General features: G+C 36.9%; 4 protein-coding genes across 5 annotated transcripts in view; 2 read left to right on the forward strand and 2 right to left on the reverse strand.

The window, feature by feature from the left end:
* Positions 1–4871, forward strand: part of LOC131693792 (clustered mitochondria protein homolog) — a 33428-nt gene extending 28557 nt beyond the window's left edge. For both annotated transcript variants that reach the window (XM_058981930.1, XM_058981929.1), the window contains one exon: positions 3940–4871. In XM_058981930.1, the coding sequence (XP_058837913.1) occupies positions 3940–4183 (244 nt within the window). In that variant the 3' untranslated portion in view covers positions 4184–4871. The remainder of the gene's footprint in view (positions 1–3939) is intronic.
* Positions 4872–6084: 1213 nt separating this feature from the next.
* Positions 6085–7910, reverse strand: LOC131693793 (ubiquitin carboxyl-terminal hydrolase calypso). Its single transcript, XM_058981932.1, has 2 exons — positions 7299–7910; positions 6085–7240 (listed from the first exon to the last, which is right to left on the reverse strand). Exons 1-2 carry the CDS (start codon positions 7802–7804, stop codon positions 6298–6300), a joined length of 1449 nt encoding a protein of 482 aa, XP_058837915.1. The 5' UTR covers positions 7805–7910; the 3' UTR covers positions 6085–6297.
* A 2120-nt stretch (positions 7911–10030) lies between these two features.
* On the reverse strand, positions 10031–12776 carry LOC131687220 (uncharacterized). Its single transcript, XM_058971276.1, has 2 exons — positions 10364–12776; positions 10031–10047 (listed from the first exon to the last, which is right to left on the reverse strand). Exons 1-2 carry the CDS (start codon positions 12774–12776, stop codon positions 10031–10033), a joined length of 2430 nt encoding a protein of 809 aa, XP_058827259.1.
* A 7410-nt stretch (positions 12777–20186) lies between these two features.
* LOC131693802 (uncharacterized) lies at positions 20187–21200 on the forward strand. The gene is made up of 2 exons (XM_058981946.1): positions 20187–20506; positions 20662–21200. Exons 1-2 carry the CDS (start codon positions 20366–20368, stop codon positions 20776–20778), a joined length of 258 nt encoding a protein of 85 aa, XP_058837929.1. The 5' UTR covers positions 20187–20365; the 3' UTR covers positions 20779–21200.
* The last annotated feature ends 4561 nt before the right edge of the window (positions 21201–25761 follow it).

Here is a 25761-nt window from a genome sequence, read left to right on the forward strand (position 1 = left end):
ACTGTTTTTTGTAAGGCAACTCATACCTTTTTTGCATAATTTGATCATAGGAGCTACATCAGGTTTTTCATTTTTCGAAGAAAAGGTTGATTTTGTGCATCTCATTACTTCATAAGAATTATCCGTGTGGTTAAATAACATCGTAAAATGGTCAAAAATTTATGTATTGTCATTGACTAAAATAAGTCACTAGTTGGTTTAGATATTGTTCGTCGTGAAAAAAATTGTTGAAAAGTTAATTCTCCATAATAACTTCTAGGAGATTTAATTTCCAAAATTATTACATCAAAAGATTCGTTTATTCATATTGGAAAGCTTCTTTGAGGTTGTTAAAACTCAAAAGTTGATGCTTTCGAAATTATTTCATCTTGACCGTTAGAAAAGTTTTTAAATTCTGTTATCAAAATTGTAATCAGCGAGCTCGTTTTATGCTAGTGCCGAATTTCGCGCCAAATCGTATTCAGAGTTGGCAGCAACCTATCAGATTTTAATGAAACTTTCTGTACATGAAGACTGTCACAAAAAGCCACTTTGTATACTTTGTTTTTCCAAAAATGATGTAGACTGTCTTTTGAAAATGGTCAAACTATTTTTAATAATTAATGATAATAATCCAGAGTTCCGAGTGCATAGTTCAGAGCGTAGAGTTCAGAGCCCAGTGTTCAGATGCCAGACCCCACAGTACAAAACCTGGAGTAAAGAGCCCAGAAACCAGAGTCTTGAGTTCTTATCCCAAAATACTGAGCCCAGAGCCCAAAGTTTGGAGCCAAAAATAGTAAGACCATAGTTTAGAGTCCAGATTCCAGAGCTCAGAGTCCACAATCCAGAGTTCAAATTCGATAATTCAGAGTTTAGATTCCATAGCCCAGAACCCAGAGGCCAGAATCCAGCGTTCAGAAAGCAGAGAACAGAGTTGAGAGTCCTGGGTCCAGAGTCCAGAGTCCTCAACCCAAATTACTGCGGCCAGAGTCCAGAGCTCTGAGACCAGAAATATTTAACCCAAAATACTGAGGCAAAAGTTCAGACTCCAGAGCACAGAGCCCAGAACCCAGAGGCCAGAATCCAGCGTCCATAACACAGAATCTCGAGGCGAGAGTCCAGGACACAGTGTGAAGAGTGCAGCATCCAGAGTTCAAAGTGCAGAATCTAGAGCTCAGGGTCCAGAGACGAGAATCCTGAAACCAGAGCTCAGATTCCTGACCCCATAATCTAGAACACAGAGCCTAGAGACCAGAATCCAGAGTCCTCAACCCAAAATACTGAGCACAGTGTCCCTAGCTCAGTGCCCAGAGTCCAGAATTCAGAACACAGAGCCTAGAGATCAGAATACAGAGTCCAGAGTCCTGAGGAGAGCCCACAGCTCAGAATCCAGAGACCCAGAGCCAGAGCCTGAGGATCCCGAGGGGATAACCAAGAGTCCAGAATCCAGAATTCCGAGTGCAGATTCCAGAGTTCACATTCCAGACTTCTAGTGTTCGAATTCCACAGTCCATAATCAGGCCTTAAATTTATAGTACTGTTATTTAGTAAAATGAGTAATGATGCAGGTAAGGTACAGGTAACCAGGGTAATATTCCAAACGAATACCAGATTCGTTCCTGATACTTTTTGCATGTATCAGGCAAATAGCAGTTGGGAAATTGGATTCTGAGATGATTATGACTTTCAATGTTTTCGATAAAAATACACTAAAAAAAATCTCTTTGGACAAGGAAAAAATTTTTTTCAAATAACTTTTTTCCTTGAGAGTGCCCAACTTGAACTTTTGAAGGTAGCTAGAGAACAGAATGACCTATCTTAGAACAAAATTTCATCCAAATCAAAAATGGGTGTTAATTGTAAATCGACTTTAAATGCTTAAAAATGCTTTTCAGTGTAGAAGTCGATGAAGATTTTTTTCAATATTTTTATTCAAAAATTTGACAAATTTTGTGAAAATCACTGCTACAACATTTTTTTATAGGATTTGTCATGTTTAGACTATAGCCATTTGAAAAAAAAACCTGTTTTAATCCACCTAGCGGTGCAATTGTGCCATTCTCAATCATGAACACGAGAATGTTTGCGTTGTTTATATTCATTAAAAGCTTTCATATATTACATTTTATTATTATACATGACATGATAACTATATACAAGAAAAGACATCATTATTCGAGTTCTAAATTTTGTAAAAGAAAAAACAGCCACGGTAATATTGAACTGAAAAAAGGTGCGAAATCGACAGTCCCAAAAAGTCGATTTTTATAAAAAAAAAACATTTCTTCCACAAGCAGGCGCCGGCTGTTAACCAGTCCCACAAGTTTCAGATACATTACATAGAGATGGCAGAGAGATTTTGGTTAGCTGAAACGAGACAAGAAAAGCAAAATAATTGATTAGTATCGTAGTTATAATAAAAAAGTAAACGATTTCTCATCTGTTGTTTGTTTCCTTGTTCGTAGTCCTCCTTCCTGTTCCTGATATGTTTGGGCTATTGGCTTTCCGTTTTCTCGGCTGTCAGGTTATCTTGCACCGAGTTGCACATAGTGTAATAAGAGAAACAAATGAAGACAAAAAAAGAAAATAAATGCGGAATGCTCTCCTTCCAGACCCCGAACATAACCCTTACTTTCCCTTTGCTTATCATTTTGGTACCATCCGGGAAGCACTTGGCCTTGTACCCACTGCTCTTCCACCATCCTCGTGGTTTTCTCCATTTATCTCTGGTGTCACATGGAAGGAAAATGATTTTCTGAGCAGACAATCAAATGAAAGAAGATTGCCAGGTAATTAGTGCACTTTCTGCACCAGGTATCATATCGTATTTGTAGATACAAATATTAAGTGTATCTACTATACGATATGATAACCGGAAAGATAGATAAGCAACCCAAGCTCCCCATCTTTTAGGCCACCATGGGTTTTAAAGATAAAATCGCACAACTGAAAGACAATAGGCAAATTATTGTCGTGCAACCTTGGTCACGCAATGAACCATCAATTTCCGTTCCACAAAGGCATAAAGCAATAATTTCATTACATCAAAGTTATAGTATTTTGATAATACATTTTTCAATGAATAAACAAGAATCAGTTCATAAAAGTATATTGACAATTGGCGGAGTTGCGGTTTTTTTTCCCGAAGCCTTTTTTTATTTAAAAGGCTTGTATAGGTAGATAAATTGTATTTCTATTTTTAAACATTTTGAAGTAGGTATTTTTTTCTTGAATAGAACGTTGCCCAGAAATTCGATTTCTGGTTTTTACTACAATTAGCGCATTTGAAATTTTCTGTGGTTTCTTTCACTGAACAAGCTCCTTTGTCTGCGTATTATCACGACAGATCATAAATTTGGAATCCAACTATTTTTTGTTTTGTAGTGCCCAAAGCACACTGGGTCAGTTTTTGAATTCTGCCCCCATGTCGTCTATAATGTTCCCACTTTACACGTATGTGGAACATAAAACGTGCTTTTTCTAACTCTTTCAAATTAATAATTAAATTAATTATTTTCTAACTCTTTCTAATTATAAGTAATCACCTCATTAACTGTTACTGTTGAAAAACTCCAGGTAAACCAGAAGCTATTAAGGTTCAAGCCGTACTAAAATCACAATGGTGATAGTTCCGTTCCTTTGCAAACCACATCTTCACATCATAATTTAGAGCGCTATGTCGAACAACAAATTAGAAGCCCTGTTACAATCCATCTAACATGTCTCCGGCTACACAAGCAATTTGTAGGCATTTCTTCTTCGAACTAGATCATCCCGATCACTCAATTGATTCCTTCTCGCAGCCGCTCAATCCACAATTTTTCAGCATTTGAAAGTCTGGCAGTGTAAAGTTGATTTCATCGTGTCTGCGCTCTATTAGTTTCCTTTTTCGCATGTGTAGTTCATCGTTATAAACGATTGAGCAAATGATTTATGTCATCATATTTTCTCTCGTTTCAGCTCCAAAGAGATTGCCAACCTGAAGAACGAAATCGAGAAACGACAGAAGGACGGTGGCGTCCCAGAGTCAACTGTCGTGCAAGCTAACAAAGAGGACGTAGATCGAATGCTGACCGATACAATGGCTAAGACTGCTGCCGGGATTCCGTTCGAGGAACATGACAAGCACGATGTGCCTGTCATTTCCGAATCTGGTGGTCGACAAGAGGACAAGAGCACTGAACAGCAACCAGCAGCAAGCTGAAACAAATGCATGCATTACCTCGCTCGGCAGTGAATTATTTCGTTCATTAACCGATTCATTACTAACAATATTGCTGAACTTCAAACATCATCAAACGAGGAAAATTTATTCTTGAGTTGTTAGACTTCGTTTGTTACTTTGCTAAATGTTTTGCTATTATAGGCAGAGTGGTTAGAAATTAATAGTAGACAGCTGGACAGACGTTAGATAGATTTTTTTTGCAACAGGATTTAAGCTTTCTTCCTAGGCAACAGCTTAATCAACTCTCCCATCAAGCATTGCACTTTTCTAAAGATCAGTAATCAAGAGCTTAATACGCACATAATTCGAAATTGCAATGTTTTTTTTATATTCTCCTTGTTTTTTTTATAAAGGAGTAAACAAGTAATTCAACATATAGAAAGGTAAACCGTAGAAATTAGAAATCGAATCAAACTCGCGGAGTCCCGTGCAATGAAAACATCAACATCTTTATAAAAGAGAAAAATGTAATTGGAACTTCACACAAGCCATCGAATCTGTAAGACCCTTTAAAACCCGCTCTAGTCAGCGCTCCAAACTTTTACCTTTCCCATACCGATAGCTCTGAATTATCCACCGTTAGGAAATGTAAACACATAATGCTTTCTTACTGGACGAACTTAAAGTAGGGAGCGAGCATAAAGATGATACATCGCATAAAAATAAAACACAATTACAAGTAGCAATGAAATAAACAACAATTAGATAGTCACGGTATTATACCGAAACAACAACCACAATAAAAATACAACAAATACACAGTGTTTAGATAGCGTTGTAGCAGTTGAAACTTAACATGTACTACTGAATTTTATAGGCTTTCAAATTGAACTACGTGAGACATAAGAAATAAAGCCAAAACCTCGGACATTTGTTTCACTACTTAGCTCTTCGAGAAGAGCCAAATTTCATACTGTCTTGTCCGTTACGAAAAAAATATAAATATTTTTTGGGTTTTAAAAAATTGTGTTGCTTCATTAATTTGCTAAAAATACCATATTTTATTGCGAAAACTTGTGGAAAGAAAAAATAGTCCATATAATTTGGTAACAAAAGCGTTGTTAGGATCTTATTTTTGCGTCCCGTAAAATGCTAACACAAGTTTGTTAGGCAATTTTTCCAAAATATTAATGACAACTGTTTAAACTTGCAGTCTTATAAAAATAAAATAAAGAAACATAGAGGAAAAGTTGATTTCCATCTTTTTATTTCTATTGCGAACTAGTCGGTCGCCCATAAGTATATTAATTTTGCTGCCGAGAACGGAGATATCAATTAGTTCCGTTCGATTGGACATCTTGCGTTTCACATCTCGAAATGATTTTTTTTGTGCGTAAAAAGTCACTTCTTAATTGGTCGACGTTAAGTCAGACCGGACTAAGTGACAAAATATTGATTTCGAGAAAAACAGATTTAAAGTATGAATCGCAGCATCCTTTATGATTGGAAATTAATTATTGCCATAACTCTAGTTTATTGTTACATATTTCAAATCTGGCAAAAGTCGAATGTAGCTGACGATATTCTTTATGCAGTGCTGTCATTATCTCATGTTTTGATGTTTTGCGACTTAGTCCGGTCTGACTAAACACCGACCAATTACAAGATGTGTTTATGAGTAGAATTTAATTTATGGGATCCATAATCAACCTTTCGGAGCGCTTATTGAGTTTATTTTGGACCATTTTGATGAGGCTTTACTCAGAGTATTCCTAATAAAAAGTCTAGCTGCCCGTTATCGATCGACCAATTTACGTTACGTGAGTAGCAACCATTCCTAAGCCTTCATCAAGTGGCATCTAATACAGATTTGTTACTTGATTTCTTATTCCACACCTGTCTTGCCCAACAATCTATATGGAAATCGCGAGATCTACCATTTTTGTAACGACAGATCGTAGCTGTGATACAATCACCCGCCAAGTCTACAACGTTTCTAATCTATTCAGAAACTAATTTTATTGTAACCTCATTGTATTACGATTAGAAGATAGATAAATAAAATACCTTCACAAAATGCGTACACTCATCTTCCGTACCGCGGACGAAAAGCCTTCCAGTCTCATGTTCTTTCTTCGCCTGATCGCGTCGCATTACTTCCTCTTCCGGTACTTGGTCCTACCGCGACGTCGCTTCGAGTTCGGCGTCTTGGGCGACGATCCGTTCGTGGTATTCTTCTTGTTGTAACTACGTACAACTCCCCGGGAACCGCTGTTTTGAACACTTGCCATACTCGGCTTCCGACTGGTAATCAAATGCTGCGAGACGAGTTCCCCTAACTTGCCCTGATGAGCCAGCATCGAAAGAAAGGTGCAGATGAACTCATCGTAGTTGTGTGTTCGACGACAGTCGTCCACTTTAAACATGGCCCGCTTTTCGTTTTCATCGCTCAGATGCTGCTCAGTGATGTTGATTTCCGATTCCAGGTTTTTCAGCAACGAGAGTAAATCTTTCGGCGAAAAAGTTCCCGCTCCGATAAACGAGGGCGGAGGTGATGGCGGAGGGTTTTCCTTTTTGATCTCTGTTTCGCAAATAATTTCCACCGAATCGGACGAACTGTTGAGCGATACCAGAGATTCAAGTTCCTTCGACATAGGAACGGACGAGTTCTCCTTCTCGTTCATGTCTAATAACTGAGAATACTCGGAACTGAGTTTAACGGGAGAATCTTCTTCCTTCTTAATATTATCAACAGTCTCTTTAATTTCGGCCTGTGATTTACTTTCCGGTTGTTTACTTTTAAGTAGCTTTTCCAATGCAGCAGAAACAATCGTCTGGTTAGTTCGCAGCATCTTGAGTTTGTGCGTGATGGCAATACGCCGATCAGGAACTACGGCCATCAGATTAAAGCGAATATCTTGCTCGCCAGTTGATATTCCAAGCCGTTCGGACATCACCCGGCGAAACTTGTCAGTCCATGCTTCTTTCTCGCCCCACGGCCCGTGGTCCATAGGGAATGGCTTCAGTCCATCCAGCTCAAATAAATGACCATTGATCGGTACAAAACTTACAAAGTGAAATGCTTCACCGGTAAATCTAAAACAGAGTAAAACCAAATACATTAACTATTCTGCCCAGAACCATGCTATCATACCTCCCGGTGCTTACGCCGGAATTCCGATCCATTCTTCGTCTGGCTTGCGGCATAGCATGTGAATTATGAGCACATGCAAGTTCCGGTGTATTTCCAATCGCCCAACCCTTGTTTTCTGGACACATACCTTTGGTGTGCACTTTCAGTCGGCTTAGAGTCGTTCCCAGATCGATATCGGAACAGTTCAGCAAAACCGATAGCAATGCATGGGTGGCACAACTGTTCGGTACCACCTGCTGGGCAAAGAATATGTTGTTCACTGCTTCCTCGTCTTTAACGTAGATTTCAGTGGTTTCCACAATTTTCCTTCGTACGCGCCGTTCCTCTATCCAGCGGAACAGAAAAATGAATCCATATACTGGGCCTTCGATGTTTTTCTGGAGATCATATATTTCCTCCACTTGGACACCCTTTACACCAAAATCCTCCAGCAGAAGTGTGAATAAACCCGGGTCACTTTCCAGTTCTAGCCAACCGTCCGTTAGCCGGTTAATATCCACCGGCATTTCCAACGATATTTGTAACCGGTTGAATTAATTATTTTGCACAAAATGAAATTAATTTAAAAACTTTTTTACGCAAAACCGTTTGTTTACAAATTATAAAAGCGAGCGAAGGGTGACAGCTTGCGTTTGCATTTAAGGCCAGTATACACTGCAGTAGCGTGGTACCCCAGGCTGACTAATGGCGATTTCGCTTGAACCTGAAACTAGAGTTCCTATATATAGAGTTAGGCGGACATAAAAGTCGGAAAACTGGCAGCTCTTATTCCAGGAAGAAAACACTGGCAACCCATGCCAATGTTCAAGCTCTAGCTTAATGATTTCATTGTCGTCGTGAGTTAGAACTTCACATGTACGAATGGAATACCAATTCGAAGATCTGATGATATGATTTCATACTTGTGCGAATATCTCTTTGTGTTACAAAAAAAAATCTTGTTCTTTTCGTTTCTCTACACTCGATAACACAAGAAAAGAGTAAAATAATTATGACCATAATCACAATACCTTTTCCATATACATCCAAAGAGAACATGTTATGTGACGTAATGCTCGATTGGCTCCACCATTTGACATGTTCAATTGGCTCCGCTCAGTGTCTCCGCCTAACTATGAATATAGTAACTATACCTGAAACTGAGTCAGGTTCTTATCAGCTCCCTGTCAAGGACGACGTCTCTGTACAGCCAGCATCACTGCCATGAAAATCAAAACATTAATTTTGAATCGAATGATTAAAAGCTGTAATTAGTTACTAAATGTTGATTTTCTGAATAATATGGTATTAAATCATCCCACAAGATGCAAAACGTCGTGTGGAACGCTTGATAATCGTGTATAGTACCGAACATAATTCTTTGTTTGGGGCTTTATAGCTATAACGCCCCATATATGTTGGTCGTTGTCAAACTCTATATGATGGTATAGGGTTGCCAGGAGGCTGGTTCTAACCCCAACTGTTGTCAGTTCATACATTTTGATAGCAGTTGGGGTTAAGAACTGACTCAGTTTCGCTTCAAACGAAAACCACATAAGAAAGAATATTTGACCACAGAGAACAGACGCACATTCTTGGGCAAATCTCTATACTAATAAAAAACGTTAAATATATGCTTCAAACCGCTTAAAATCCAACCCGCATAAACGGCCACCATTGAATCAAACGTTTAAAAACCATTTGAAATATGTTCTTTTCCATATACATTTTGACACCATACCATTCAAGAACCGTACAGTTTATGGTAGCATGCATATTTTATATTTTATATTTCTTCGCGGACCCCCAGCAAAGACTTCACGCCCCCTAGAGGTCCACGGACCGCAGGTTGAGAATCACTGATATGAATAGTTTGGTAATGTTTGAAAGTGTGTTGATCAAAAGTGCAACTCCTTTGACCTGACAGGTTTTTGACATTGGAAAGCACCAGAAACAAACTTCTTCTTACTTTAACTATCTGGAAGGTTAGCGTGGCTATAATATATTTGATGGAAAAAGTTATTTTTTTGTTGATTTGCTATTATTTCATTTGGCAACCTTGAAAAAAGTTTGATAGCGAAGTGCATCAAAAATCCAACTTTCAAAGCAATAAACAATATGCACACATATAAGTTATATGTGCCTATTGTTATAGAATCGGGTTTTATGTGTCTTACAATTATGAAATGTGAATGTAAGATTAATATTTCTTGTAAATACACACATTAGGTTTATGTGCCAGCAAAAAGTGTGTATATGCCACCACTAATTGCAAACATCGGTGTGTAAAATCAATAGGCTTTATATTTTAATTTTTATCAGTATATTCATTGCAGATCTACATCTTTCTGTACCCGTAATGAAACAACAAAATTGTTCATTTAAAAAAATAAGCAATGAAAAAATAAAAGATGGGTGGGTAATGTCTGTGACATAACCGGAGCGTCGTGACTTCACTTCGAGACGTTAATTTAAATCTAATGATATTCAACGGAATCACGTTTGAATGGGAAATTTTCAAATAATTCTCTATGGTAATAATGGTGGTTCTGAAAAGAACCTTTGGTTTCGGCGTTGGTGTTGATGGTGATGCGCTGGATCGTTGGATGCTGTTGACTTCTGTTCACTATGCTCAGGCTCATCTGTTGTTCATGAATGCGATTCTGATATGATTGGTGTAGGTGTAGGTCGTCAACCGGTTATAATTTTACTGTGTTGTATATTGCAGATTACATATTAAATCACTGGATCAATCAAACAAAGTATTGGTCTGTGATATGAAAAGTACGAAATATATCTTCGGCTTTCTATATTAACGTTTTTAACAAACACTAAATCAATGCATGTACCTCCAAGTGTAGTAGCTTGTGAGGGATCAGAGATAAGACGAAGCTTGAGGCATTCATTCATGAAATGAACAAATTTCATGTTTTCCTGCTTTGAAATGTCTATATTAAAATCTCCTGAAACAACAATCGGAATATTTTTCCGAGCATACGGAAATAAATTACGCGTTACGAAAAATTGCTTTTCTTTAAATGTTGTATCTGGCGAAATGTACACAGCAACCAGCAACGTTTTAATACCTTTTAGCATAACTTCCGTTGCACAAATGTCTCCGTTATTATCCGCCAAGGACAAATTCTCGTCATGCTCTTCACTGACTTGTTCAATTTCATGAACAATAGCCATAGTAGATGCAGTAGTACGTTGATAAATTGCAACACCACCAGCTCTAGAATGGGGACGCTTGGATTCGGCGATACAACTGTAACCGATTATATCCACAGCAGAACAATTGTTCAACCAAGTTTCACTGATGGATAAAATGTCAACTTTGGTAAGCAAATTATCAGTTGATATGTCTGAGGAATGAGCATTCAAGCTTTGTACATTGAAACTTATTAGGCTACAACTATGATCTGCCTGTTCAATGAAATCCAGTAATACGCCACTAATCGTCGGCAACTGATGATTTGATAGACGTTCTAGCTCTGTTCTCAGCTCAACAATACGGGGTGTATTACTACTCTTACAATGATTAAATTTAAAATTGTTTTTCGAGTTAGTTAAATAAAGACCATCCATTGATGTGACTCGCGACAGCCCAACATAAACCAATTGTTGTTCTAGACTTTTGTCGTAGTCAAATACAACTTCAGAGAAGGTACCTCCCTGCGATTTGTGTACTGTAAGTGCACATGCACTAACAACCGGAAATTGAATACGTTTGCAAGTGATGCTACCAAGCTTAATGCTAGCTGATCGCTTCGTAAGAGGAACCCAACCAAACTGCAGTTGACCTGGTTTAGAATACACTAAAGGACGAGATTTAATTTTCAAAGTGGTACCAATAACATCACTTTCGAATTTCATCCAAAGTCGGCTAATATGTTCACCGGAATCATCTTCGCCATGTTCGATAAATTTGAGTTCCCCTATAGCACCGTTAACCATTCCATCTTCAACGTCAATGTTGGTGGTGATCATATAGGGCATTCCGATTGTCAATCGCAATAAATATGGTAAACCACCTGTTTCCACAACGCTCATTTTATGAAGTTTACTACGAGCGCTTGCTAGCTGTTCAGCGTTCCTGTAACCTGTGAAAACATCGTCCACAATGAAATCATGCCCCTCCCGATCACGTAATGTTTCAGTATTATACTTTTCTACGTCTATATTACGATGAAAGAGACGTATTGCGTTCGGTACATTTTGTCTACACCAGTCGACTGTTCGAAATCGGCTCTCAATCCGCTCAGTTTCAGAGCTAGTAAGGGCCTCGCCATTACCAATTTTGGTTAGTATGGTGGAAAATTCAACATCGGTTTGACGCATAACTTGCACTAATGGAAAGAAATTTAAGGATTGCCATAGTACAGGCCCTTGAAAAGAATTTCGACATGGTTTGAAAACTGGTCGAGCATTAACAGGTGGCAATTGCCGAAGATCACCACAAAATATAATGTGAATTCCTCCAAACGGATCATCAAAGTTACCAGTGATGTCTTGCAATCGAGAATGAATGGTATTAAGTACATCTGCACCTATCATACTCACTTCATCAATAATGATTGCTTTTATTCCTGCGAAAGCATTACGATATAGTTGAAGAGTTTCAAATCCAAGTTTCGAATTATGTCTACGCGCCATTGTAATACGAAAAGCGGAATGAACTGTAGTGCCGCCAATAGCTACCGCTGCTTTTCCTGTGGAGGCACAAGCAACATATGCATATTTTAGCGAATTATGGGATTGACTGAAACGATTATACGTCTCCATCAAAATACGAAGTGTGAAGGTTTTACCACATCCTGCAGGACCAGTGAAAAATATTTGCAAAGGTATGTTCATCCCGTCGAAACTATGCAAGATATCAATTAAATGTAGAATCAAATTACGTTGTTCTACATTTGTAGCTCTCACCATAGCGCAATACTCTAACTTGCTCATAACATTGGTACGTTTCTTAACAACCGCTGATAGAGCACCAGTGGGCAACTGTTCGATATCATCATCGTTCGGCTCCATGACAATAGCTCGAACGAATTCGTTGTGTTTATCGTTGGTTTCATTTTGTAGATCGTCAGATTCAATTTCTTCGTTTATACGAAGATATTCTTCGACGATATGCTCGAGATTTATATTGCAATCATATTCTTTCAGTTTATTCAATATGAATGCCTCATTTTGGTCATACAATTCAATAAAGTTGTTGCGATCGAGAATATCGCAAGTTTCATTCCGGAATGGTTGAAACAAAAGAACCATTTCACGCTTGAAATCGTTTAATTCGGTCTTTTTATATTTTCTCCATCGCACTATTCGAGGGATACTTCGCCGTTTATAAGTGTTTATACTACTTCTATCCTTAGTATAACAAGATACAAAATCAGCCAAACAAATGTCGTCAAGACCCTCACGCTTTTCATACTTTTGTATTATGTTAAGTGTCCACACATCGGTCGAGTCATCATTAATACCTTCTTCGTCCATTCGTTTTGTGTGTTTTCTTGATTTTATTCGTTCATGTGGCCACATTGTTGGTATAAATTCAACTTTTCTGCTGGCTTCTGACATTGGCTGTCGCAGTAAATACCAAGCAGCTTCTTGGGCACACATTTCTACTGAATTCAGCATTTTAATACTGACTTTCTTCAGTAATGAACAATAATCTTGGTCAGGGTATTCTTCTTGCAGCTTGATTAATTCGAGATGCAAGTTACTAATGCCTCTGTTTGTTTTATTTACATATTCCACAACATACGCAGCACATGAATATTCGTCCATGATAAATTGAAGATCCATGTTTGAGAGTAGTTGGTTAGCAACCCATGGATTGTAATGATTAGTCCATAGTTCTTCCATGGATCGCTTCAAGAGAACGGTGGGTCTTTGTAAAGAAGCACGAATAACATCCAGGTAGTTATCGTACGAACAATTACAATCAGAAAGATATTCATCCAGTGTTGTATACACCTTTATGTTCAATCTTTCGTGCATTTCCCTACCTTTCGCTTTTAGTTGGCTACGACGCGAATTAGTCGATTCCATTGGCAACAACATTCTAGTTCGATCCATTGGCCAATAAGGGATGTTGAATCGACATTCTTTGTCATTTCGCTTGTAACAAGTGAATGTGTTTATGGATTTGATTTCCATTGGTACTAACGGAACAAAGTAAATTTATAAGTTCGACAGTAGCGGGCATGTCCTCTGAATGTATTTCTCGAGGATCATTTTTCAACCATAACAAAATGTGTGCATGGGGACTGCCACGGTGTTGAAACTCTATTCGTTTGAAATAATCAACAACATAGTATTTGCCAAATGGGCTAAATCTTGATGAGGAAAGTATATTTAATAAAGTTTCAACTAACCTATTGAAATAAATGCAACAGGTAACAGGATCATTATTTACGAGCATAGTTCGCTGAAGAGCAGTTAATTGCTCTATAGGATCGCTCAAGTCGATAGTATGTTCGTTAGCGAGTTTATATAAAATTCGCAACAAATTAGGCCATCGAGTTTCGTTGGCACTCAATGTTATGAACATTGTTGGCTTTCCGAGTTGGCGAATCATTGCAAAAACGTCATGTTTGCGTTGTTGCCAATATTGAACTGAATTTGGAATAGACTTGAGGAACGACAAGTTACGCTCAATGCAGGATTCCAAGAATTCTCGGTCCTTCAACATTCCACGGGTTATATTTGCAGTTCCTACACATTTAAATGTGTTTTGCAAACCTTCAGAAACGCGTAGCCGTAGTATTTTCATAGCCATGTAAAGCAAATGTTGTGGCTTTGCGCCTCGTCTGTCGCGGCGTCTAAGTTCACTAGTAGCCATCATAAATGGCGTAACATGAACGTCGGTATTGAATGAGCGTGGATGTCCAAAATAAATGTCAGGAAAAGAAAGTTCTTCTGCAAATTCATCAAAAATTAGGGACAAAGGTACTCTGTTCTGAGCGGGTGCAATCTCCAAACACTTGTCTTCGTTCCAAAGCAAAGTTTGTTGTTGCCCTATCAAAAGCTCATAGTCGTTTGTGGAATCGATCGTTTCCAACTCACTGTCAGCTTCAAGTAGCCTTGATGATGATTGATCAAGACCATTCAACTGACCTTGATCGATAACTATGCCGTATCTACGATATAACGGAGTGTCAACGAGATACTGAAGCCACTTATAAACTGTATCCTTCTTTATAAACCCATTCAAATAAGAAGATTTATGAATAGAATGCTTCTTGATGCTAACATTAAAGGCATAATCATCATCAATGTTCCTTGGGAGCACGCGAATCATTTCAGGTACATCCACTGGTACATTGATGACTTGTCCCATTATTGAATGACTACCTGCAGAATGACGCAAACGTCGGATCTGCATAAATGGTAATCTAGGAGAAATCAATCTTTCACTTATGGGATCAAGCGAAGGTAAACCCGAAGGACGATTAGGATATATAAATCCATTCGTTGAAGCCAGTTTAGGTACTACCCCTCGATTCAAACTGCTACGGCAAGTCTGACAAACTCTGAAACCCTCCACTGACTCAAATAATCCCATTGTTAGAAGTACATTTTCTTCTGTTCTGCCGACATTTTTCAAATCACTTGTAAACCATAAACGGTCGCAAACACTACACGCTACACCAAAATCATTACCAGTAATTTTTAAACTCTCTACTAGCCCTTTCATAGTTACGCGTCATATCTATAACAAAAGTAGAGAAAGAAATAGTATTGAAATGAACACTGAAGTAGTCAAACTAGTATTTGAGTAATTAAGCTATAACACCTTCTATCTAATGTAGCATGACATTTGTGCTAGTTGTCAACAGATGGTAATCATCGTGCTGGCAACAACTACCATCATAATGTAAACGCATGCCATCTTCTGGTACCAGCTGCTGACAAGCGTTTACATTATGCTGACAGCATGTTGGTTGCGGCATGCTGGCACCAGTAGATGTAAACTGTGCATAAAGCAATATAATGTATTAAAATGTTGAGATTTCATATGGTATAACAATAATGTACATGAATAAACACTTTTTATAACAAAATTTACTCATATAAGTATGCATTGACAAAGGCTGCGGCCTGATAGCGATGGAAGAAAAGCGAAGTGAATCATAGGAGACAAAATGTAAGTTTTCAAACATTCAAACATCTCCATATCGCTGCAGTCTAGCGCAACCCTTTACTTTGAAAATCTGAATGTAATGAGTCTATATATATATATATATATATATATATATATATATATATATATATATATATATATATATATATATATATATATATATATATATATATATGTATATATATATATATATATATATATATATATATATATATATATATATATATATATATATATATATATATATATATATATATATATATATATATATATATATATATATATATATATATATATATATATATATATATATATATATATATATATATATATATATATATATATATATATATATATATATATATATATATATATATATATATATATATATAAACGAAGTTGGCGTACATAAGACCGTGCATTACCTAAGAACGACTTGATGAATTTATGCTATTTGTTATTTGTTGTGTTGGTATCGTGAATGCTCGAAATAATTTCAATCATGAATACTCTTTTGCCAGGACGAAGTTTACCAGATTAGTTAGTAAAAGTGTACATAAAAGAATTCTATCATACAATTCAGTAGTGAAATGCGCTTCCAGTAGAGCTGTATTAAGGCTCAAGCAACTTTCTTTGAGCATGTCAAAGAATTGAACGCTTGGTGGTATGTGCAGGAAAAATTGCTTACAGCTTTGCCGCTGGTTTATCCACATAAAGCATTTATTAAACTCTAAAATAAGAAAATCAGTCAATTTTTAAATTATGACAATTCAAATCATACAAAATAGTTGGTGGAAAAATAATTGACCGGGTGGAATGGTGCTTTTGAAAAAGTGGTGGTGATTTATAACAATATACGCGCAATTTATCTGTTATAGACCCAATAAACAGCACATTATCTATATTTTGGCTTTTTGTAGAACCGTTCGAGGCCTTGTTATATAATATTATCACAACTCCATATAAAAATTCAAATAAATCGAAAATTGACCAAAATATCCATTGAATTTTTGAAATTGATGAAATATTTAAGCGGATTCCTTATATTGAAAAACCGTACGCACTTCTACTTAAATACAAAATATATGAAATTTGTTTTACAAGTGGTTGAAAATCCTTGTAATTTAAAAAAAAAATCTAAAGTAAAATGAGTGCTTTGGTCAATTTACGATAGAACTACTAATAAATTAAATAAAACATACCAGTATTGCATCCAACCGAGCCCCGTTCGTCAATCGCACCTAGATCCGAGGGGCCGCTTGACACCTCTACAACTGCTGCTAAGTGACATCCTCCTCCTGTTTCTTCTGTCACTCTCTCTGCTGCTTCTTCCAACACTCGCCTCGAAAGGCCACTCGATTCGCCTGCATCACCATTTCGTCTCAAAAGACGACTCGGTTCTCCTTCACGCACTGAAGAAGTCTCCTGACGCTTCCGCTTGCGGTGGTTCGCGGTATACTTTGTCTGCAAATGCCGAGATCGTGCCATTTCTAACACTTTTGCCAGACAATTCCAAAAACGGATAGTTATAAGACTGGTGCTCGTTATTATATAGGAAAAGCTGTTACAACCAACCGAATAAAGGCGTGGTTTACGTTGCAAACTGAGTATTTTGGCGCGCTGCGAATAACCAATCAGATCATCGATTTCTAAAGCTTTAATGAAATGCAATTACTCCCATCATCTTAGCTAATTATGCATACTTTAAATGTAATTGCGATAATTAGTTAAAATTGTCTATCATATAGTGCAAAAACTCCATTATTCCGTTTAGTTTGGCGGTAGTTATTATCATTTAACACTGTCTTAATGTCAAAAGAATTTCAACATAGGATTGTGATTACTGAAGTTACGAAAAGATAAATGAAAAGTACAGAATTAACAAGTGCAAACTTAGTACTAGTTAATAAAAGAAACTTTCTAATTAAATTCTTTTTCCATTTTGCCTTCGCCCTGATAAGGACGATTTGTGGATAACTATGTTGATACAAGACGGAATCTTTTAAAACAATTCAAACCTTGCCGACGATTGTTTTTACTGCGTACATCCATACCATCTTTCCCCTTTCGCAGCTCACATCGAATGAGCACGGTTTTCATCATGGTGTTCCTATTTATTGACTTTACAATGCAGATGGAAGGACGTCCTTTTGTTCGATAAATGAAAATATTTTCATCATTCGTTTTGGTGTAGCTTTCGCTTAGTGGCAGAGTTGCCACATTCACTGATTTTCTTGGAAGGATTTGCAAAAACCTTCGGGTTTGTAGATTAGAAAAACATTTTCTTATGATTCACTGGTAAAAGTACAGAATTACCAAGCGCAAACTTAATACTAGTTAATAAAAGAAACTTTCTAATTAAATTCTTTTTCCATTTTGCATTCGTCCTAATAAGGACGGTTTGTGGATAACTATGTTGATACAAGACGGGAATCTTTTAAAACAATTCAAACCTTGCCGACGATTGTTTTTACTGCGTACATCCATACGATCTTTCCCCTTTCGCAGCTCACACCGAATGAGCACACTTTTCATCAAGCTGTTCCTATTTATTGACTTTACAATGCAGATGGAAGGACGTCCTTTTGTTCGATAAATGAAAATATTTTCATCATTCGTTTTGGTGTAGCTTTCGCTTAGTGGCAGAGTTGCCACATTCACTGATTTTCTTGGAAGGATTTGCAAAAACCTTCGGGTTTGTAGATTAGAAAAACATTTTCTTATGATGCACTGGTAAAAGTACAGAATTACCAAGCGCAAACTTAATACTAGTTAATAAAAGAAACTTTCTAATTAAATTCTTTTTCCATTTTGCATTCGTCCTAATAAGGACGGTTTGTGGATAACTATGTTGATACAAGACGGGAATCTTTTAAAACAATTCAAACCTTGCCGACGATTGTTTTTACTGCGTACATCCATACGATCTTTCCCCTTTCGCAGCTCACACCGAATGAGCACACTTTTCATCAAGCTGTTCCTATTTATTGACTTTACAATGCAGATGGAAGGACGTCCTTTTGTTCGATAAATGAAAATATTTTCATCATTCGTTTTGGTGTAGCTTTCGCTTAGTGGCAGAGTTGCCACATTCACTGATTTTCTTGGAAGGATTTGCAAAAACCTTCGGGTTTGTAGATTAGAAAAACATTTTCTTATGATTCACTGGTAAAAGTACAGAATTACCAAGCGCAAACTTAATACTAGTTAATAAAAGAAACTTTCTAATTAAATTCTTTTTCCATTTTGCATTCGTCCTAATAAGGACGGTTTGTGGATAACTATGTTGATACAAGACGGGAATCTTTTAAAACAATTCAAACCTTGCCGACGATTGTTTTTACTGCGTACATCCATACGATCTTTCCCCTTTCGCAGCTCACACCGAATGAGTACGCTTTGCAGTCTTCGATGTTTTGGTGGCATTTTTAGTGGCAGTTACTACCGCTTTTTCAGTGACTGCGTTTTTTAGCCTTTGGCTTTTTGGCCTTCTCACCGCCACCACCTCCACCAACGTTTTTCTGCTTCTCTCCGATGGTAGCTGATTTGATTGGTCGTCCGATGCAGCTTCTCACGACCACGCACGTCTGTTATGCACTGCGTCTTACACACGTCTGGTTTTGAGAAAAGCTGCGACACCCCTATTTATAGGTTTTATCATTAACGTTGATTCTCATTTAAAGTAGTTTTTGAACTATTTAAACAAATTTTATATAGCAAACAACGTATCGGTAGCAAGCGTTGAACGTTTTCCTTCCGATTTATGAAACAAGATTGGCAATCCGTTTAGTAGAAGAAAAGTTATTAAGGTTCAAAATGTACGTAACGCTTTCGCTAATATGCACTACTATCGCTTTCTCGCTCGTTCTCGTGGCGTGCATGAGCCTTTCCTTTCCGTCCGGCTTCTAACGGCATAACCAAAACTAATATGCCGGCTTTCCCCCACCAACTGCTCTCGTCAAGCAACCCAATACGAATAATCAAAGGAACAAACATGTAGTGAACCTATATATAAACTTTTCATTATTTTATTGTTCATTTGCTGCACCATTTTGACGGCTCTGTGCGGGATGGGCTGAAAATTTTCACTTTTCCGAGTCGTTTTCGAAAGATTTTTCAAAACACTATTTTTCCGTTGATAATGAATGTCCTACATATTCCAAAATTTAATACAACATTGGTACAAATATTTTCGACAAAATGCCGAAGAAATTGATTAAATCCATTCAGTACAACAAAAGATATAAGCGTTCAAAATCTTACATCATTTTTCTGCCGAAATTTTGAAAAGGGGCCCCTATATTGAAAGGTAAGTCGTTAGTCACGACAAAATCCTACGTATGTCGCGGGAGAAACCAGTTTCCAATATACTGTGGGAATTTTAAAACAATCAAAAATCATTTGTTCGAGTTAAATTTTCGGTCAGCTGAAATAAAGTGGTGTCGAGAACAAACATGGTTAAAGCTTTTAGTGCACTCGTGGTATACGGGCGTTGCGTCCGAATTGAAAATTTCAACATTTATATATTGTTTTCGTTTTTATTTTTTTAGGATATCATTTTTTCCATCCTTAAGAACATTTTTAGGTCAATAAATAAAAATTCGATATTTTTTTTAAATTACAGTGGTGTAACCCCTTAAACAGTCATTCAGTTCAGGTACTTACACACTTATTATTTAACATCCCGTCAAAGCGCAGTACTGTTTGCCGACCCCTGGCTAAATTTTGATTTTTGGAAAACGTCAATTAACTTTTGACGTTTCTGACTGGAACAAGATTCGTCTGAGATTTTTGTCTCGTTGTGAATAACATACTTAAATTTCTTTTTATTTTCGGAGTTTGCCGAACAAAGAAATCACAAGTTAAATTCAATATCGTCTATCAAATAAACGTAAGCAAAACGTACCGATCGTGCTTTGCTAGGTAAGGCGGCGTAATGGTTTTCCTGCGACCGATATTGAACACTGCGCGCCGTATTCCAATGATCAAATTCCGAAAAGGTGGTCCATATTTGGATAGCGGTAGTTCCGGACAGCAATCGGCCGCAGCAACGGGAGCCACCATGGGAGCACAAACTGTAAGTATTGTAGCTTTTTCCATAATTTAGGAAGCTAGAATTACCTCATGTTACCCACTATATACATTCCATTTGGGCTTTTAGCTATTACATAATTGTCAATAATCGCTGAATTCAGTACCGAATCCACAAAGTTGTGTTTTTCCTTCCTATAGAGATCTGTTTCTTCGGGTGAAGCCATCGAGGAGTGGCAGTTGCCGGCTCGGTATCGCAGAAAGCAAATCGATGATGTGGAAATGGAATGGATCAACCGTGGAGGACCTCCGGCCTAGAAAGCAAACTCTTGGTGTTGCAAGACGGAGCTATCCTAGTCATAGAAAGTGAAATAAGTACACCCATCCATTGTCGTTATCATTGTTATCTTAACAGCATTTCTCATCGGTGCATACGCGGAATAGGGTTCGTTCGTCACGCAGAATCCATTTTAGGCTGATTTTTCTATATGCCGTATTGCTAACAACGGTACTGAAAGTAACTTTTTAATATCAAAGAAGGTGCTGAGTAAAACTAGAATAAATTCAAATACGGATAAAAATTCTTCAAACACGAACCCATAACTCGGATTTGTCTATACTGTTGTGCTTCGTGATTTGATTGTATTGCTCTCAGTTTAACCGGTTTGTAATTTGAAAAAGACCAATTTTGTAGGTTTGTTCATGATTAATGGTTTAATAAAATTATTGAATAATAAAAAGTAACTAATTTTTAGTTCATAGGTCATTGCAAGAAAAACCGGCTTTCTCAGATCTCCAAACTTCAGTTATACTTATCTATAGTTTGTTTTGTTTAATCTTAGAATGTTCCCTAGTTAATATCGTTCATAAAACAACAATGCCATTTTAATGGATTTAAATAGCAAGCGTTTGGGGAGTTTCGTGGTGATGTTTGCGTAGGCGTTTTGTTCTTTGATACATCAAGATTTTCTCCAGTTACCTCAGTGCGTGACTTCTGCATCTTTACGTACGTAAGCCTAAGCATGTATTTTCGCAGTTAATCAGTTGATTTAAGCTGTTCTCACACGAGGTGATAGGACACAAGTCACAAAGTATATTCACTATGGATTTTGAATTAACTATTCCAACGATGTTTCTGTTGCCGCATAGGAATATTTAGCTAGAACAAAATCCATAGTGAATAGTGTTTGTTGCCCGTGTCCTGGCGTGTGCGTACAGCTTCACTTGATTTGCTTGACGGTATCGAAGCCATGGGTCTAGCTATATTGAATAATGCCTAGGTGGTATCTCTGTTGGCATTCGCGCTACATTTAACTTTGCTCTACTAATGGCATTTTCGTTTTTGACAGTGCACTACACCGGTGTAGTCGGTGCTACACTCATTCAAACTTGGGTGTATTCAGTCTATCTCTTTCTTTGCACTACACCGGTGTAGCACCAAGAAAAAACGAAAACGCCCGTAAAGAATAAAAAAAATAAAAAACGATGTTAGTTAGATGAAACGGGTAAGATTGTCGTGACATCAGTCGTGACTATTCCTCTTTTAAAAAGCTACGTAGCATGACATGACCCCCTACCCCCTGTCGTCACGCATCATCACAAAATACAAAACTCGCCCCTCCCCCATATAATGCTTCGTCATTTATGGATGGTCCCAAAGAAAAATTAATATTTGGCGAAATAACAAGAGATGCATACTGAATGTTTATATTTTATTGATGTTGTAAGTACTGGCGCCGTAGCGTGCGGTTGGCTTGGTTGGCCCCCGTCAAGGGCGCCAACCTTATGGGGGCCGCTAAAATCTTGATCTGCTTTTTAAAATAAGTGAGGTTAAGTCATTAAATTAGTCAGGACAGGAGTATCATTCCCAGGTACACACAAAATTATTGTTTGAAAGTCGAACTGAGAAACAAAGCCAAAGCTGACAGTAAAAAGGCGCATAACTGAGGCTCTACCAAAGGCGTCAGAAGACTATGCTACTACGGTCCTGTTAGTCCAGAATGAACAACAAACAAGTTTAAAGAGAAAAATCTTTTCCTCATGGAAAATATTCCGTAATTTATTAATTTGCGTTAAATGATGTAATTTTTCATTACACACGCAGAAAAAAGATTTGTAGGTTCAATAAAATTATGCATTATATTCAATAAATTAAATTATTGGTCGGGAGACAATAAAATTATTTATTGAATTCAATAAAATTTATTTATTGCTTCAATAAAAAAAAATTATCGTTCCGTTTTTCAATAATTATTTTATTGAAATTAAATGTAAATTATTGTTACTAAAAATGTATTTATTGAAAGCAAAAATTTGTTATTGTTCTAATAAAAAAATATTTTCGAACCAATAAGTTTGTTTGTTAAAGTGATAAACAATAAATGATTGGATTCAATAACACATATTTTTGGTTTGAATATGCCAAATTTTTCTGCGTGCACTTTGTATTGACTGGACATATCTACTAGAGTAACTATTTTTTTATATAACTCATAGTGATGTGATTTTACATTAATCGGAATATTGGAATAGATATTTATAAAATTAGCACGACATTGAACGTAAGAGACAATGTTGGGAAAATTTTGTGCGGAGACTTGGCCAAACGGCAATAAGCTGAAGAAAGATGCAAAATTTCTGATATTTACTGTTCTGTGCTACACTGTGTATGTTAATCACGTCACCAAAAGATCCCACCTTAAACACCAATCTAGATCTTTATAGTACTAGTCAACAAAGTTAGCAGTTATATTGCTGATTTCGTGACGTGTGAACATGTAATGTAATCAGTACAATTAATCCCAAAAAGGAAATGTACTAAAAAAACAAAAAAAAAACAAATTTATATTTTTTACTAGTATCTAATGACCTCGATAATATGTAAAGAAATGATTAGGGGAGACTGAGGAGACTTGATCCCCCTTTTTATTTTTCAGTCCAACTCCGTGGAATGATAAAAAACTATGTATTTTTTTGTAGTTTTATATTGTTTCTAGGGATGACTAATAATCATAAAAAAAATACATGGAAATATTATACTGGACATGAGCTATGAGCATTTCTGGAAAACAACAAAAAAAATGGAAAATTCTTAGATTAGTGGAGACTCGATCCCTAACTTGGGGACACTTGATTCCTTTATGAAAACGTGTTTAAAAGAGCATGTAGGGTAATAAGCCTATGTTTGCCCTGTTTCTACTATCATCCTACCCATCTGAAGCCTTTGGTTAGAGCAGCGTCTGCCATCTTTGCTCAACGCATTGACTCAAATGGTATTGCGATAATGGGGGTACTCGATTAGAGATTTTGCTGCGCTCAAACAGAAGATTTTCACCATTCTCAAGACAATTTTGTTATTATATTGGCTCTTAATAAGAGGCGAATGACCTTAACGTTGAAACCCCTATAATCGAAATAAAAAAATGGACCTTAATAACAAATCAAAGAAGCTGAAATAATAAAATTATTGTAGTAATAATGTGGTACCCTTCTTAATAGGGCAAAAACGGGTACATTACCCCATTCAATTTTATAAATGGATTGTAGTATTGATTAAATTGTTATGATTAGATATTGTTATTTTTGTTACTACATATTACGCATCTCTCACCTGATTTTTTTACGAATTCCCCAAATCTCCGTGCAATTATTTGAAAGCTGTCTTTATTATGGTTGAGGAACGTCAAATGTGGGATGAATGGTTGCTACGTATACTGTAGTAAACAATTACAGTTATGTTTCTTTATGATGAAGCGTTTTTTTTTTGACATTTTTTTATGACAACAATGACTTCAATTGTTCTGGTGTGAATTTGGTTATTTTCAGTGGTGTGTATGAAGTATGGCGAAGGGGATCAAATCTCCACGAATTTGAAGGGATCAAGTGAACCCATAAATTTTCTTCAGTTCTTCTGAGACTTTTTTTTAAATCGGTAAAAATTCGGTTACACAAAAGTCCAATTTCTTTTTTCTGTGTTAATGAAATTTATGTTTAGATAAAACTACGCAACTTTATAGTATATTCGACTAATGTATTCTGATCCGCCTTTGAGTTACAATGATGGGATCAAGTCTCCCCGGGGATCAAGTCTCCTCAGTCTCCCCTACAGCATGTTTTATGCCATTATTTTTTTATTTGATAATTCAAATTTCTCTTGGTCAAGTCTCTGCACGCCTAGAACGAAAAAAGCGATCACAGAAAAAACTTCTAAAGTTTTACTTGAATAAAATTGTTTGAAGATTCCTTAAGTATCAAATGAATACCGCAAAAGTTATACTAATTAAGGGGGTCTTCTACTCGCGAAAATTGAGCACTTTTTTGGGAATAAATTGTAAAGCATCTACTCAATAGATTTTGACACCTTTTTACCTTTCTCATATAGAAAGGTTATGCAATCGCTCTAAAAATCGTCAACCTGTCATATACCATTCGACTCAGTTCGTCGAGATCGGAAAATGTCTCTGTGTTTATGTGTATGTGGAAAAAAATGTCACCTCTGTTTCTCAGAGATGGCTGGACCGATTTGCACAAACTTAGTCTCAAATGAAAGGTACAACCATCCCATGCTATTGAATTTTGTTTGTTGATTGGACTTCTGGTTCTGGAATTACGGGTTGAAGAGTGCGACCACACAGCAAATTCCTTTATAAACTAAAATGAAAAATTCTCAAAGGGGGGAGTAAGGAAAAAATATCAAAATCAAATTTGTATTTTGGATGCCAAATGACTTTAAAATGCAGAAAGTTTCTAAAGTTCCTTTTACTTCAGCCTGATGCCTCTTGCACCAGCTATCCTCGCCGGGTGAACACTTTGAGTGTTGGGGATTTTCGTTCGACGACGAGCAGTGTTCGAGGGAAGCGCAGATTGCATTTCTAAAGAATTTGAGTTTCTCCAAATCGCCAGCACATAACATTTTGTTAGCTGGCCGATTGATTTGTCCCTCAACTTTCCCTTTCCTTTCCCATCGATACCTTTGTTTTCTTTCTTCAGTTTTCGTAATCTCGCTCCCATACAATTCTAAACATGTCCGATGCATTCTTTCTTCCGTACGATACTCTCGTCCCAAAAAAATCAAGAAACAATTCACAGACGCTCACATATACATAAACCGTAAAGAATGGACCGGTGAATTCTTTAAACAATGATTTTTCCATAGACAAGCGCCATCGTGGTGCCACCGCAATTAGTATCTCAGAAACGGCTGGAGATGGGTATCTTTCGGTTCCCAGAAACATTCCAAGGAATATGATTTTCACCAAATCCTTTCTGTGGCGTATTCTCAGATACATCTAGGTTGAAATC

Source organism: Topomyia yanbarensis, chromosome 3 (assembly GCF_030247195.1).
Source record: "Topomyia yanbarensis strain Yona2022 chromosome 3, ASM3024719v1, whole genome shotgun sequence".
Classification (NCBI taxonomy): domain Eukaryota; kingdom Metazoa; phylum Arthropoda; class Insecta; order Diptera; family Culicidae; genus Topomyia; species Topomyia yanbarensis.

Excerpts from the sequence above, each read along its gene's own strand:
- LOC131693793 (XM_058981932.1), bottom strand. The coding sequence starts at position 7,804 with ATGCCGGTGGATATTAACCGGCTAACGGACGGTTGGCTAGAACTGGAA. Across the intron at positions 7,241-7,298 it reads TCCGGCGTAAGCACCGGGAG|ATTTACCGGTGAAGCATTTC; the intron begins GTATGATAGCAT and ends ACTCTGTTTTAG.
- LOC131687220 (XM_058971276.1), bottom strand. The coding sequence starts at position 12,776 with ATGGACGAAGAAGGTATTAATGATGACTCGACCGATGTGTGGACACTT.
- LOC131693802 (XM_058981946.1), top strand. The coding sequence starts at position 20,366 with ATGGTTTTCCTGCGACCGATATTGAACACTGCGCGCCGTATTCCAATG. Across the intron at positions 20,507-20,661 it reads CCACCATGGGAGCACAAACT|AGATCTGTTTCTTCGGGTGA; the intron begins GTAAGTATTGTA and ends TCCTTCCTATAG.